Consider the following 15493-nt stretch of genomic DNA (forward strand, 5'->3'; position numbering starts at 1 on the left):
GGATGTGCATAAAACCCTCCATAGTCTAAGATGCCTTGTCTGTATTATATGCCCACAGGGAGCAATTATGGTACCTATAACTGTATTTAGACATAGCCTATTTAAAAAAAGTTGTTGTTTCGTTTTTATTAGAATTTGACTCGAATTATACACTGTCTTTTTAGGCCTTATCAATAGCCTAGTGAATGTAATCTTGCTTATTGACTACGTTTGGCATGTCCATGTCCAGACTGCAATTTACAGTAGGCCTAGCAGCCCTTATATTATTTTATTTATTTATTTTACTTATATCAGTGCAAATGCTATAGCCTATTTAACAATATATTTCCATACTGAAGCAATGCAATGCTTATATAGACAGGTGGACTGCAAACATGTTCAACATATTTTGCAAATATGGGGCAGGCTATTTAACGAACTAGGCTATAACGGAGTAACATTCTAATTGGAGTTGATAACAACGCAATACATAAAAGAGCGTAAATACACAACTTGAAGCAACCACCTATTTAGCCATGGAGCACGTTCTGATTGGCCAGTGAGGGGCAAGCCACGACACGTTTATTCATCAAAACCCAGCCCTTTCGCGCCACCGCCAGCAACTGCGCCTATAATTGTGGTGGTTAAAATATAAAAAATATTTCTGACACCCCCCCAAACCTATAGCGCTACCGCCAGTGCTTACATTTATCACTGCATTAGGTTTGTTAAAATAGAGCCCAAAATCTCAATTTAATCTATTTTAAATTCAGGCTGTAACACAACAAAATGTGGAAAAAGTCAATACTTTCTTAAGGCACTGATTGGTTGATTACATTGGCTGATTGGTTGATTGCACAAAAATATATAACATACACTGAGTGTACAAAACATTAGGAACACCTTCCTAATATTTAGTTGCACCCCCTTTTGCCCTCAGAACAGCCTGAATTTATCAGGGCATGAACTACAAGGTGTCGAAAGCATTCAACAGGGATGCTGGCCCATGTTGACTCCATTGCTTCCCACAGTTGTGTCAAGTTGGCTGTACAGTATGTCCTTTGGGTGTTGGATCATGCTTGATACACAGGAAAACTGTTGAGTGTGAAAAAACCAGCATTGTTGCAGTTCTTGACACACTCAAATCGGTGCGCCTGGCACCTACTACCATACCACGTTCAAAGGCACTTAAATCTTTTGACTTGCTCATTCACCCTCTGAATGGCGCACATACCCAATCCATGTCTCATTGTCTCAAGGCTTAAAAATCATTCTTTAACCTGTCTCCTCCCCTTCATCTACACTGATTGAAGTGGATCAATAAGGGATCTTAGCTTTCGTACTGGATTCAACTGTCAGTGTTCCTAATGTTTTGTACACTCAGTGTACATTTTCAGAAACTAATCCAATCTGTTAGTAGTTGGACGTTTTGCACCTGTTACTGAAATATCTGTTCCAGTTTATATGATTTAGGTAGTCTCAATAATCAATCTTCCCTACCCCGGCAGTCATTCTCAATGCAGGTTGCGGGTAATTAAAAGTTGAAATTGTTGGATATCCTCACTCTGGATTCCAAAAGGAATTACAGATGTAATTCCAATAGGAATTAAACATCACTTTGCAAGCCAGCATTGAGGTTTGAATCAACGTACAATTGTAAGGCAACCAGCTGCAATAGGATTGTGAGTTTGCTCAACATTTGATCAACAAAAGTGGAGCAAACTCACAATCCTATTGCAGCTGGTTGCCTTACAATTGTATGTTGAATCCACATATATTTTTACAGTGTGGTGGATCTCTGGTGCGTTTGTGTGTATGTGTGTGTTTGAACGCACAGCGCGCGTGTGTGTGTGTGTTTGTGTGTTTGTACGGCGTGTGTGTACCCACCTTGGTGACACACATCTGGTTGGTGGTGAGGGTGCCAGTCTTGTCGGAGCAGATGACGGAGGTGCAGCCCAGGGTCTCCACAGAGGGCAGGGAGCGGACGATGGCGTTCTTCTTGGCCATGCGGCGGGTACCCAGAGCCAGGCAAGTGGTGATCACAGCGGGCAGACCTGGGAGGGAGAGAGAGGGGGAAAGAGAGGGGGAGAAGGGGGAGAGATGGTAGAGAAAGAGAAAGAGGGGGAAAGAGTGTTATTAGTTATACAGTGAACCATGTTCTTGTGATGAGAAACCTTGCTCCAGACCTGAAGACTTGCATTAGCTTTGCTACATAGGCTTTAGCTCAGCAGGTTAACACAGTCTAGAGGGTGATTGGTTGATTGACTTTTGTCCACTTTACTTTGACCCATCTAGACTTTTTAGATTAGATTAGTGCTAGTCCAGTATCAGGTGCTTACCCTCAGGAATGGCAGCCACAGCCAGGGCCACAGCGATCTTGAAGTAGTAGACGGCCCCGCGGATCCAGGAGCCTCCATGGACGGGGTCGTTGAAGTGGCCGATGTTGATCATCCACACGGCAACGCAGATCAGGGAGATGACCTGTTATGGAATAGACAACAAAAGGTTGTCAGATAAAGCCTGATAAAAAAATATATATAATACAATTGTCATCATTACACTATTGGTTTCCTTACATTGTAAGTCTATGGACAAGATATGACTTGGTTTTATTTCCCTGGCACTGTTTCCAAATGCTTACATTTGACCATTTGTGGCACAAATCCCATTGTAATTTTGTAATTTGGGTGAAATATCCCTTTAAGTTGCATCAAATCAAAACGGGCAAAGATTGGCTACTTGACCATTTTAAGGCAGCGGGGAAACTAATCTTGTCAAGTTGCAACAACTAAAATAGTGTAGTAGTAGTAGTGTAGTAGTAGTGTTGTAGTAGTAGTAGTGTTGTAGTAGTAGTAGTAGTAGTAGTAGTAGTAGTAGTGGTAGCAGTGTAGTAGTAGTGTAGTAGTAGCTGTCTGTCTCACCTTGGAGAGCTGCTCTCCAAACTCGTCCAGTTTGGCCTGCAGGGGGGTCTTCTCCTGCTCTGTCGCAGCCATCTGGTCGCGGATCTTCCCGATCTCTGTAGAGACACCGGTCGCCACGGCTACGCCGATAGCCTTGCCTGAAGCGATGTTGGTGCCCTTGAGGTACGGACAGAGGGAGGGAGAGAGAGGGGAAGAGGGAGCGAGGGAAAGGGAGGGAGAGAGAGAGAGGGGAGAAGGAGATACAGAAAGAGAGAGGGGAGAATGAGATACAGAAATAGAGAGGGGAGAAGGAGATAGTGGAAAGAGAGAGAGAGAGAGCGGTCAATGAATGGCTGTAAGGGTGGAGGAGATGGAGAGTAGAAGAGGCTCATATAGGGAAGGGCAGGAGTGTGGAAATCGACAGTTAGATTTATGGAGAGATTCCGAGATTGAGGAATAGAAAGATAGATGGATAAATATATACAGTAGGAGAGGCCCTCACAGAGAAAAGCATGTTCTTCTTGTCCTGGTTGACAGCTCTCATGTCCGGGACGGCATCGGTGTGCTTGATCACACTGACAGACTCACCTGAGAGAGGAGAGAGACAGAGAGACAGATAGTGAGACAGAGTTTTACAACAAAAAGGTTTTACATGTATTTATTTTAGGGCTGTCAAAATATAAAAAATATTTAATTGAGTTAACTCTCAGGATTTAATTGCAAATTCCAAATGTAATTTACGATTTTTCATACAAAAAACATTACAAGAATATTAATGTTTTTAGTTTGTATAAAATAATGGTTATCCAAATAGATTTATTTATTTTGGCCAAATTGAGAAATCACACTTTATTTAACCTCAATGTCAACTTGTTTTTCATGTTATTTTACATGGCATTGTAGATTTTAGCTGTATAGATTATGAATGTAGGATGTTTTCAGTGTATTTTCAATGCTTTCAGACAATGCGATAAATCTTGAGAAAAACAAAGTGCACTAAAATTACTAAAAGTTAACTCGAGTTAACTGATTAACTCTGACAGCCCTAATGTATTTCCATTGTAGTTCTGTAAAGAGGGTTAAGACTGATAGACAGAGTTGATAATATCACTCACCAGTGAGGATGGACTGGTCAACACGCAGAGTAGTAGAGTTTATTTTGACGAGTCTGATGTCAGCGGGGACTTTGTCACCAACTGGGAAAGAAAGAACACACATAGACAATGTTAGTTCAAAGTAGCTCTCTCAACCTCACGCATATACTCACAAACTACACTCCACTTCAGAGTTAATTTTACGAATGTTCAAACATAATTACTACATTTTAACTCAGTCTTTATCACAATCAAGGTTTCCCCTGGTTAACATTGTGCTTATTCTGACTTTTTACAGTGCATTCTGACAATACACTGCTTTTGTACACTGTCAAAATATCACTATTTGAAGTTTTGACTCTTCAGTATGTCAAAACAGAGAGAGAGAGGGTGTGAAAGAGAGAGGTAGAGAGAGAGGGAGAGAGAGAGGGGGAGTTGATAATAGAGAAAAGTCCCCTCATCCAACTAGTCCTGAGGCTAAGTTTATTAACCACTACCAACCCAACAACACCTCAGGACAGCACTCAGACCATCTGCCCCAACCACATTATATAACCCAAAAAAAGTACATTATATTACCTATTGAGAAAACATTTGTACTATTTACACATTGTAACAACACTGTACATAGTTAATAATATAACATTTAAAACACTCTTTTGAAATGTGTGTGTTTAATGTTAACTGTTAATTTACCTACCCCAAATAAATGTATGGATGATGGTTACACTATTTATTACTTGTAAGTTATATACAATGTATATAACTTTCTCTCTCTTGTTCTCTCTCTCATTCTTTCTATACCTCCCTCTCTCTTACCCTCTGATTGCCTTAAAAGGACCCACTGTCTCAAGGACACAAGGACAGCCTCCCTCCCTCCCTCCCTCCCTCCCTCCCTCCCTCCCTCCCTCCCTCCCTCCCTCCCTCCCTCCCTTCGTCACAAAATGACACTTAGTCATTGTCATACACTCTCTATCCCTCTCTCTCTTTCTCACCCTCTCAAATACACACGGGCACACACACACTCATTCACATGTCCAAGCCACACATCTAGTGCATTGGTGCAGGTCCCGTGTGGCTCATTTGGTAGAGCCTAGCACTTGCAACGCCAGGGTTGTGGGTTCAAAATAAAAAATGTATGCACTCACTACTGTAAGTCACTTTGGGTAAGAGCATCTGCTAAATGACTAAAATGTCAAATGTAAAAGTAATGCATTGATTATAGTGTATATTCTTAGTAGATCACCTGCTAAATTTGGAAATGTTGTGCCCGCAAATGAATAACACGCAATAAACATTAAAATGTGCCCTTATTAGTAAGATCTGCCCCGTTTATCTATACTAGGATCAGATTAGCCAACCCTAAACCTAACTTTAACCATTAGAGGGATAAACCAATCTGACCCAGGACCAGCCGCTGGTATACATCCCAAATGGCACCCTATTCCCTGCATCAGTGGTTCGCAACCTTTTTCGGTTATTGTACCACCAACTGAATTTTGCTCTGCTCTGAGTACCCCTGAAGTACCCCCTCATGTGCATTTTACCAGTAGTCCAATGGTGTCATGAGTCTTCAAGTACCCTCTGTGGATAGGCCAAGTACCTTCAGGGGTCCTAGGGCCTACATAGTGCACTACTTTTGACCAGAGCCCTATGGCTATAAAGTAAATAGAGTGCCTTTTGGGATGCTCCCTGTGTCTGTCAACCAGGCAATATTCACTATGGGTGTTAGGCCTTGTTTTGGTTGGTATAATATATTAGCAAACCCTAAAGACGTGATGTCAATCTGAGAGGACTTTGTGACTCATTTTGTGACAAATTGTACACTTTGTGATAAAAGTTGTTGTAAAAATCTCTAAACCTTCATCTCTGATAAGCAAGGTAGATTATTTCGCTTACACCAGATCTACATTCATTTTTAGTGGCTAGTGGGTATTGGGGCTAAGGGTCGACTTGGGACTGGGCCTACAACTCTTGGGTCTATATGGGTAGATGTTGCCCTTGGGCTCGAATCTAGAATCAGCTTACCCCAAAATCGCAGCCCTTTAGTCATTAGGTATACAGTTCTTACCTGAATCTGAATCTCTGAATCTGAATCTGAAGCTTACCGGACACCTCCACCACATCTCCAGGGACGATCTCCCTGGCCTTGATCATCTGGACGTTCTTCCTGTCCGACCGGTAAACTTTCCCCATCTCAGGCTCATACTCCTTCAGAGCCTCGATGGCGCTCTCTGCATTGCGCTCCTACAGGGCAACAACAACCCCACAGAACATCAGTTCCTCCTAACCTCCCTTCCAGAAGTGTAAAGCCTGACTTATGCCAATATGCCCACCCCCTACCCCCGTCACATCCACCCCCTCCCCGCTCCCTCGTCCCATAACCCCCTATGTGTGAATCCTTGTGCATAGTTTCCAAATGACCACCACAAGGCCAATATGGACCCGCTGCTTGTGGTAACCCGATCGTCCCTCTGTATTTTTACTGTGGGTTTGGGGGCTGCTGCATTTTCCCCTATAACACCCCTCCCCCCACGGGTAACACATTCTGACCCTGAGTGGTTAAACTAACGCATGTGATGTATTATATGTGTGTGTGTGTCTGTGTGCGTGTATTTCCACTAACTGACCTGCCAGACTCCAACGATGGCATTAGCGATGAGAATGAGGAGGATGACTAAAGGTTCCACGAAGGCTGTGACTGTTTCCTCACCTTCCTCAAACAAGGCCAGCACCTGAGAGAGAGAGAGAGAGAGAGAGAGAGAGAGACAGAGAGAGACAGAGAGAGAGAGAGAGAGAGAGAGAGAGAGAGAGAGAGAGAGAGAGAGAGAGAGAGAGAGAGAGAGAGAGAGAGAGAGAGAGAGAGAGAGAGAGAGAGAGAGAGAGAGAGAGAGAGAGAGAGAGAGAGAGAGAGAGAGAGAGAGAGAGAGAGAGAGAGAGAGAGAGAGAGAGAGAGAGAGAGAATTTATGTTTATTGATAATGGAATGCACTTTTACAACATTTGACAAAATGCGGCCATATCAGAAACAGTCTATGCCAGCCTTTTTTGTCCTTGTGTTCGTGCATGTGTGATAGAGGGAGTTATTGTGTGTGTGTGAGTGTCACATGTTGTTGTCACTGGTCTGTTTAGGAAATGGGCTGTGTTGACATGGACACAGAACAGTTCTGATCCACTGAAGCAGAGTAAGAAGCAATCTAACCCACAGAGAAATCCCTCCATCCCTCCATTAATGTATACATCGATCCATTATCCTTTATTCCCTATTCCTTTGTCCAAACCATCCTCTTAACCTTCTTCTACCGCCTCTCCCTTCTCTACTCTGTTGTTCCTTTGTGCAAAGATTTGACTCTTCTATCCTCTTTTCTCTTTCTTTCTTTTTTTTTGTTTGCTTGTTTCTTCATTTCCTTATTTTCTTGTCTCTATCCATTTATTCTCTCATTCTCTCTCTTTTAAGATCTCTATATCATGCATCCTCTCTGTCTCTCTATTCCAAAATATACTGCATTGAAATCGATTGTAGCCTTCTGACACGTACCATACTATCATAGAACCTTAATTTGAAAGTACATTACAAACATTACACTGATATTGCCAATGCATTTATATTTATACAGTATATTCACTTTATATTATGGATTTATGAAGTACATATTATCATTACAGTGTCTTCCTCAACCATATACTGTATGTACCTATCACCTATCTGTTTGTTTGCTTTTGCAACAAACAATGGCATTGTGCAAAACTATCTCTCTCGCTCTCTCGCCGGCAATCCTTCGTTCCTTTCATCCCTGACCTTTGTTAAAGGATACAGTTTCTCGGCCTGGCTTGAGACTTTCTTAAAATAACGCGCCCTCTCTCCCCTCGTGCCCTCTTGCCACACACACACACACACACACTACATCGCACACACACACCATTCTTTCTAAGGCCATAATGACAGCTGGTCAGGGACAGGACAGAGTGTAAAGGGTTGGGGGTGGGGGGGGTTAAAACATTGTGTCACCCCTCTACCCCAAAACAGATTTGAAAAGAGAGAGCAAGACAGGAGAGCAGAGGGGAGACAACAGTGAAATTAAATAGTGAGAGAGAGGGGGGATTCCTTGAGCGAGTGTGTGCGTGAGTGAGTAAGCGAGGGAGGGAGGGAGAGAGGGCGGACATCAATCCATATGAAATATAACCTGACGGGTCACAGCATGTGTTCTGTGTGTACGCAAAGCATAATTGACCTGTGTGTGTACAGTATGTGTATTTCATAGTGCAGGTATGTAACCTTGTGTGCATGCGTGTTTGTGTGTGCGTGTGTGTGTGTGTGTTCGCTGTCAGTGTCCTCAGGGCCTCTGCCACCATGCACAGCTGCTACGCTGAAACATCTACCCATCCTGCACTGGGGTAAGGAGAGGACGTGGCAGGAGGAAATTGACAGGAAGTGACCTCACAGTGACCTTACAGGTGCTAACACCAACAAACACACACATACACCCAAACCTATCGACCTGTATAGACCCTACCCCCTATGCACTTGTGGAGATCTGAGAGGACTCAATAGGTATTATCAATACATTAATATCTTCCCCTTGCTCTCATTACACCAATCATTGAGGAGCAGACTAGATAACATAACTTTGTATTGTACCAATGAAGCTAGAGACAGAACATCTAAAGTCATTCGCCATTCTAACGCAGCAATTAATCTAGTGACTAGAGCCTCATGTCTTTACCTTGTCTTGTGTCATTACTGTGTAATCTTTTCCCTGTAACCCATAGCAATATCTACATGCCATAGTTCCCTGTAGCTCAGTTGGTAGAGCATGGCGTTTGCAACGCCAGGGTTGTGGGTTCGTTTCCCACGGGGGACCAGTATGAAAAAAAAAAATGTATGCACTCACTAACTGTAATTCTCTCAGGATAAGAGCGTCTGCTAAATGACTAAAATTTAAAAAAGGATAGTCGGTCAAAATCAGTGACTACGTTTTGTCTACTTACAAAAGAAATGCAGGCAGCCAGCAGCAGGATTCTGACCAACAGATCCTCAAACTGCTCTAAGACCAACTCCCAGATGGTCTTACCTGAGAGAGAGAGAGAGAGAGAGAGAATAATGTCACTGCATGTGTGTGTGGATCTGCGTGTGTTGGCAGGAGTGTATTAGCACTATACAACACTAAAAAAAAACGGTAAAATGAAATCGCAATACTACTATCTCACGATTGTTTTGTGTGGTGACACATGCAGACAAATCAGACCTAAAGAGGAGTGCACTCTTCAAGACACTTGCCAACATCGTGCAATGTGGAAACCAACAGAAATGTTCACTAACAACGCGCATGCCCGACCACCTGAGGATCTTTTTCAGCCATCTATTTCTTGTGTTTAAGGGGTGCAAAATCCACTTGTCACTTAAATCACACTGGATTGATTGCTTTCATTTTACTCTTTCATACTCTTGCTTGTTCCCGTTAACGTTACGACCGCGGATACATTGGCTTTCCGTTGAATCTATAAGAACACTAAAGCTTCGTCTGGAATTTAACGCACCGTCTCGACTCTTCACAAGAAAAAGAAAGATAATGTTATTTTGATGGGTGTTCATTTTTTGTGGAATTTATACAAATAATAATTTAATACAGTTGAAATGTTTACAAATTAGATGCGCTGAAGTGAAAGCAACTTCTGAAAATGAACTCTCGGGTTATGGTGATATTACACTATATATACAAAAGTATGTGGACACCCCTTCAAATGAGTGGATTTGGCTATTTCAGCCACACCAGTTGGTGACAGGTGTATAAAATCGAGCACACAGCCATACAATCTCCATAGACAAACATTGACAGTAGAATGGCCCATACTGAAGAGCTCAGTGACTTTCAACATGGCACTGTCATAGGATGCCACCTTCCAAACAAGTCAGATCGTCAAATGTCTGCCCTGCTAGAACTGCTCCGGTCAACTGTAAGTGTTGTTATTGTGAAGTGGAAATAGGAGCAACAACGGCTCAGCCGCAAAGTGGTAGGCCGCACAAGCTCACAGAACGGGACCGCCAAGTGCTGAAGTGCGTAGCATGTAAAAATGTCTGTCCTCGGTTGCAACACTCACTACCGAGTTCCAAACTGCCTCTGGAAGCAACGTCAGCACAATAACTGTTTGTCGGGAGCTTCATGAAATGGGTTTCCATGGCCAAGCAGCCACACACAAGATCACCATGCCAATGCCAAGCATCAGCTGGAGTGGTGTAAAGCTCGCCACCATTGGACACTGGAGCAGTGGAAACGCGTTCTTTGGAGTGATGAATCATGCTTCACCATCTGGCAGTCCGACGGACTAATCTGGGTTTAGCAGATGCCAGGAGAACGCTACCTGCCTGAATGCATAGTGCCAACTGTAAAGTTTGGTGGAGGAGGAATATTGGTCTGGGGCTGTTTTTCATGGTTCGGTCTAGGCCCCTTAGTTCCAGTGAAGGGACATCTTAACGCTACAGCATACAATGACATTCTAGACGATTCTGTGCTTCCAACTTTGTGGCAACAGTTTGGGGAAGGCCCTTTCCTGTTTCAGCATGACAATGCCCCTGTGCACAAAGCGAGGTCCATAAAGAAATGGTTGGTTCGGAAGAACTTGACTGGCCTGCACAGAGCCCTGACCTCAACCCCATCGAACATCTTTGGTATGAATTGGAATGCCGACTGCGAGCCAGGCCTAATCGCCCAACATCAGTGCCCAACCTCACTAATGCTCTTGTGGCTGAATGGAAGCAAGTCCCTGCAACAATGTTCCAACATCTAGTAGAAAGTCTTCCCAGAAGAGTGGAGGCTGTTATACCAACAATGGGAGGACCAACTCCATATTAATGCCCATGATTTTGGCATGAGATGTTCGACGAGCAGATGTCCACATACTTTTGGTCATGTAGTGTATGTCTGATCTCGCAAACAATGTAAAGTAGGTGTAATCTAGAGCCAAGCGTGTTGATTTTTAATCCGAGGGTATCTTGCTATTGACACACTTGTTGAATTATGCAAAAGTACGTGACGACAGTAATTAATGAGGCAGTCTAGACAGTGCAGGTGAGTGCAGATAGGTTAGACAGAGCAAGTGTTTGGTGGTTGCAGCCCTGTTTCTCCCCTTTATGTTAATGTATTAATATATGCAAATACACCCAGTGTATTTATGCAAATGAGGCACATATAATGTTCTTAGTTTAACACACAAAAAAATACCTGATACAATAAGAAAATGTATATATGAGTGCATTCTAAGGAAAAAAACTATATTATTTGTCCGTGCCAGTAAAATGTTTTATGTGCTATAATGTTGTCAATATCTGATGGATTATAACAATTCCAAAGGTTGGGAGTGTCTTCATCCATTGTCCAACTGTTGCATATCATACAATTGTATCAAAACTAAAATTTGCTTGTTGGTCTTAATTTAAGGTTAGGGTTAGGCATAAAGTTAGCAGTGTGGTTAAGTTTAGGGTTAAGGTTAGGGTTAGGTTTAAAACACAGGAGGCTGCTGAGGGGAGGACGGCTCATAATAATGGCTGGAAAGGAGTGAATTAAATGGTATCAAACACATGGATACCATTCAATTGATTCTGTTCCAGCCATTACTATGAGCCCGTCCTCCCCAATTAAGGTGCCACCGGCTGCTTGTGGTTTAAAATCAGATTTTAAGAAGATCAATTGTAGAAATCGGTGGGGTTTATGACTTTGTGGTTGTTTTAACTATTGACGACTCAACTGAAGCATCTGACGCAATTACGCAAGTTTTTAGTTCTGGGTTTTTCGAGGTTTTATGTGACAGATGTGATGGGTAAGTTAGGACACAGATCTGTGCATAGGAAAATCATTGTCTTTCAGGGTTATGACAAGTTTGACAACAAGAGCAATCCCATTCACATCCTCCCCTTCCTTCTCTCTGAAGTGTGTAGCCACTCCCTGTCAAGCATCGGATTGGATAAAAATTATGGCTACTCTACACCAACCAATCCAATGATTTTAAACCCTAGAGGGGGCGTGAACAGAGAGATAAATGGGCGAATCGGAATGTCTGGAGGGTTCGTGATGACAGAAGTCACGACGACACGACTGACAGGAAGTCCATCATCCCAGGCAGGAAGCAGAACAACAGGTGTGTGTGTGTGTATGTAAGTGTCTGTTTGTGTGTGACATGGTGACAAGAAATAAAGAAGTAGTGTGACTGATGGGATGTGTAACCTCCCGGACACTGGGACGGAAATAGGAGTGTGTGTGCAGACCGACCGACCACAGACAGGTGTGTGAGGGGCAAAGATAAACGTTTGGAACTCACCAATCTCAGCTGGCAGCTCTGTGAAAGGGGAAAGAGAGAGAGAGGAGATTATTAGCACAGCATTGCTATTCGCTACTAACATCACTAATTGAGAATAACATTAGGCCTACTACCTCTAACTTTGATAGCAGAAATGCTCTTTATAAACTGTGATTAAACATAAAGGACCAGATTTACTAAGCCTTTGTTTCCACCTGTTTAACGGTCAGATCAGGTCATTGAAAATACAGGTCCAAACTTTTGCACTTGATACAAATATCTATAGTTAATTAACTAAAAACCTTTACTTTGCTCATGTCATCCACCTTTTGATTGATAACTTACGTCAGGACTGAAATCTCTCTGAACTAATTTCAAATCTTCAAATTATGCAAAAACAAAAAACGTGAACAAACCAAAGAACTGGCATTGCACAACTGTGATTCTACTTTATTTCTAAAGGATCAAACTAAGTGGTTTTCTTCAGCAACAGTTTGCAAACAAGTGTTAGGGCCTTGGTTTGTCCCAGGTCAGCCTTACAATAGCCATAGCAAACCTCTGTCCTTCTCACTGACCTCTGATTGGTTAGCCAATCAGAGCCTTGAGTCGGTCATTGCTTTTCATTGGTTGGAAGAGACAATGACTATACTAATGCTTCATATCATGATTTAAGCATGGATGACCAAGAAGAAACATTTTCATACAAATATTATCATAAGCCTCATAACTTAACGTTTACCTCTGTATATCTAGTCTGATGCTTAGCCACTCAATGGTATTATCAAGTGTGCTAACTGCAAATACACAAAAATAAAAGGACTGATACAACAGATATGCAAGTCGAAGTTGTCAGGAACTTCTGGAAACCAACCAACCAACCACAATAGAGAGCCTGTACTGGACTGATCACAAACTACACTACCCAAGCATCCCTTGGTGCCGCTGACCTTCAAATGGTATCTGCCGCACCATCACAAGGTCACGTGAACCATTTTGGTTGCCAAGCGCCAATGTGTCAGTCAGCCAGCCAGCAGCCAATCACAAAAAGTCAACATTCAACCTTCCCCTCGTCATAACCAAAACAAAGACTAACTGTTCCCCAAGAAAAAACTATTTCCAAGTCAGAGGAACACCTGTTGCTGTCTGTCTGTCTGTCCCTCAATCGCATCCATTCTTTCCACAGCATTTAGCACCAATAAACCCCATTTTGGGTCCGAACCTCTACACCCAACCAGATCCTCCTCCTTTTTCTCCTCCTCTTCCTCCTCCTCACCATCATCTTTCCAACAAGCCCTATCCCTCCTCTTATCCACCTCCATGTCCCTCTGTCCATCCCTTGGTTTCTCTATCCTTTTCCATCAATCCATCCATCCATCCATCCATCTCAGTCTCTCTTTCTCACCATTGTGACCATATCTGGCCAGGTTCTTCTTGAACTGTTCTGGTGTGAGGCCGGTGGTCTGGTCGACACCAAAGTATGACACAACCTCTTCCGGCTCTTTTGCGTGTGCATTCTCCATCCTCACCAAACAGGAGACGCTTCAGAAGAAGAGAACAAAACAAAGACACGTTTAGGACACGTCTATCCGGTAATGCGTGGCTTGGTGCAGTAAGTAGGTAGGTAGGTAGGTAGTTCTCCAGTTATGAGGTTTTACAACCAGATAAATTAATTGTTACCCACCACTTTATAAAAGTGTGGGATTGGGCTACAAACTGTCAACTCCCTTCGTTCTCTCTCTCCCCACTCTCTCTCGCTGCTCTCTCTCTCACCTCTCCGGCAAACTGGAGCCCTGGACTGACAGAAAGTGCAACCTGGCACAGGCTTCTGAAAAGTTTTATACAGACACAAAAGTGGGGCGATTGGTGCTCACTCACCATGCGCCTGCGCCTCATTGGCTGAGGGGAGCAAAGGTGGGTGGGCCGGGAGGGTCCTATGGGGGGATTACGCGTGGAAGAATTTGGCACCAACTGCAGAGGGGGTCCGCTGTCTGCCGTCAAACTGAAAATAAAGTATGTTTTTGGATCGAGCATGGTCAGTAGAACAGGGAAGTGGAGATGGGGACAGGGGTGCTTTGAATGAGAGGTAGGGGGCATTGAATGATGGGCCCAGTGTGCTACTGTATGTATGGCAGATAGGACAGAGGGAAGGGGGGGTACAGAGAGGGAGGCAGATAGAGAACAGAGACAGAGACAGAGAGAGTTCTAAACTTCCTTAATAAGCACGTCTTGAGAAAAAAACTAATTTGGATTCATACCAAAACATTGCACAACTGATCATATTTACACCTTACACATCCTGATAGATAAACATGTCCACCAAAATATGACCAAAATGTATGCTTGCTTTATTGACTTCCAAAAAGCATTTCGTTATATTTGGCATACAGGACTGTTCTACAAAGTTATTGAAAGTGGTGTACTGGGTAAAAAATATTACATAATTAAATCCAATGGCATAACAGATATTACTATTTAGGGGGGAAACAGTATTTTGGATACATTTGGCATACAGGATTGTTCTACAAAGTTATTGAAAGTGGTGTAGGGGGTAAAACATATGACATATTTAAATCAACTGGCATAACAGATATGACTATTTAGGGGGTAAACAAGTGCAGCATCAAAATTGGCAAGAGAAGAACATAATTATTTAACCAGAGGCGGGGCCTTTGCAAGGGTTGCAATCTCAGCCCCCCACTCTTCAATATTTACATCAACGAATTGGACACTATTCTAGAAAAATCCTCAGTCCCTGGTGTTAGTCTCCACAATTAAAAGGTTAAATGCACTTGTGCTTGCTGTCATCCACAGCACATGGCCTACAGCAGAGCCTGGACCTGCTAGAGCAGACAAAAATAATGATTTTCCAGAGAAGATCCAGATCTTTTAGGAATTAGACCAAAGTTCTCAATTGGTACAAATTATATAGAGTACTACACACACTACAATTACTCAGGTTTAAAAATAAGCTCAACTGGACACTTAAATGAGGCAGAGAATGAACTGAGAGAGAAAGCAGGCAGGGCATTTTACACCATTAAAAAACTAATTCAAATTGAAATACCTGTAAAACTTTGGCTAAAACGAATTGAATGTGGCATTGAACCAATTTCTTATAATTATAGTGGTCTGGAAATATTTCAAGATCATGTGGGTTGTCTATAATAATTCATAATTCCCTTAATGTTTTTAAAATATCCGGGAAAAAATCCCTGAATGCATTAAATAT

General features: G+C 42.7%; 1 protein-coding gene across 3 annotated transcripts in view; it reads right to left on the minus strand.

The window, feature by feature from the left end:
• Positions 1-14135, minus strand: part of LOC123491216 (sarcoplasmic/endoplasmic reticulum calcium ATPase 1-like) — a 38870-nt gene extending 24735 nt beyond the window's left edge. The window contains exons 1-11 of one of the 3 annotated variants that reach the window (XM_045221335.1): positions 14035-14135; positions 13667-13803; positions 12286-12303; positions 8962-9044; positions 6604-6708; positions 6082-6220; positions 3995-4075; positions 3382-3467; positions 2901-3056; positions 2319-2460; positions 1867-2033 (exon numbers count right to left, since the gene is read on the minus strand). In XM_045221335.1, coding sequence (XP_045077270.1) covers positions 1867-2033; positions 2319-2460; positions 2901-3056; positions 3382-3467; positions 3995-4075; positions 6082-6220; positions 6604-6708; positions 8962-9044; positions 12286-12303; positions 13667-13784 — 1095 coding nt within the window. In that variant the 5' untranslated portion in view covers positions 13785-13803; positions 14035-14135. Of the gene's footprint in view, positions 1-1866; positions 2034-2318; positions 2461-2900; positions 3057-3381; positions 3468-3994; positions 4076-6081; positions 6221-6603; positions 6709-8961; positions 9045-12285; positions 12304-13666; positions 13804-13945 lie in introns of those variants that run through there. The other 2 variants (XM_045221336.1, XM_045221337.1) reach the window with 2 other exon arrangements.
• Between the last annotated feature and the right edge of the window lie 1358 nt (positions 14136-15493).

Source organism: Coregonus clupeaformis, chromosome 7 (assembly GCF_020615455.1).
Source record: "Coregonus clupeaformis isolate EN_2021a chromosome 7, ASM2061545v1, whole genome shotgun sequence".
Taxonomy (NCBI): Eukaryota; Metazoa; Chordata; class Actinopteri; order Salmoniformes; family Salmonidae; genus Coregonus; species Coregonus clupeaformis.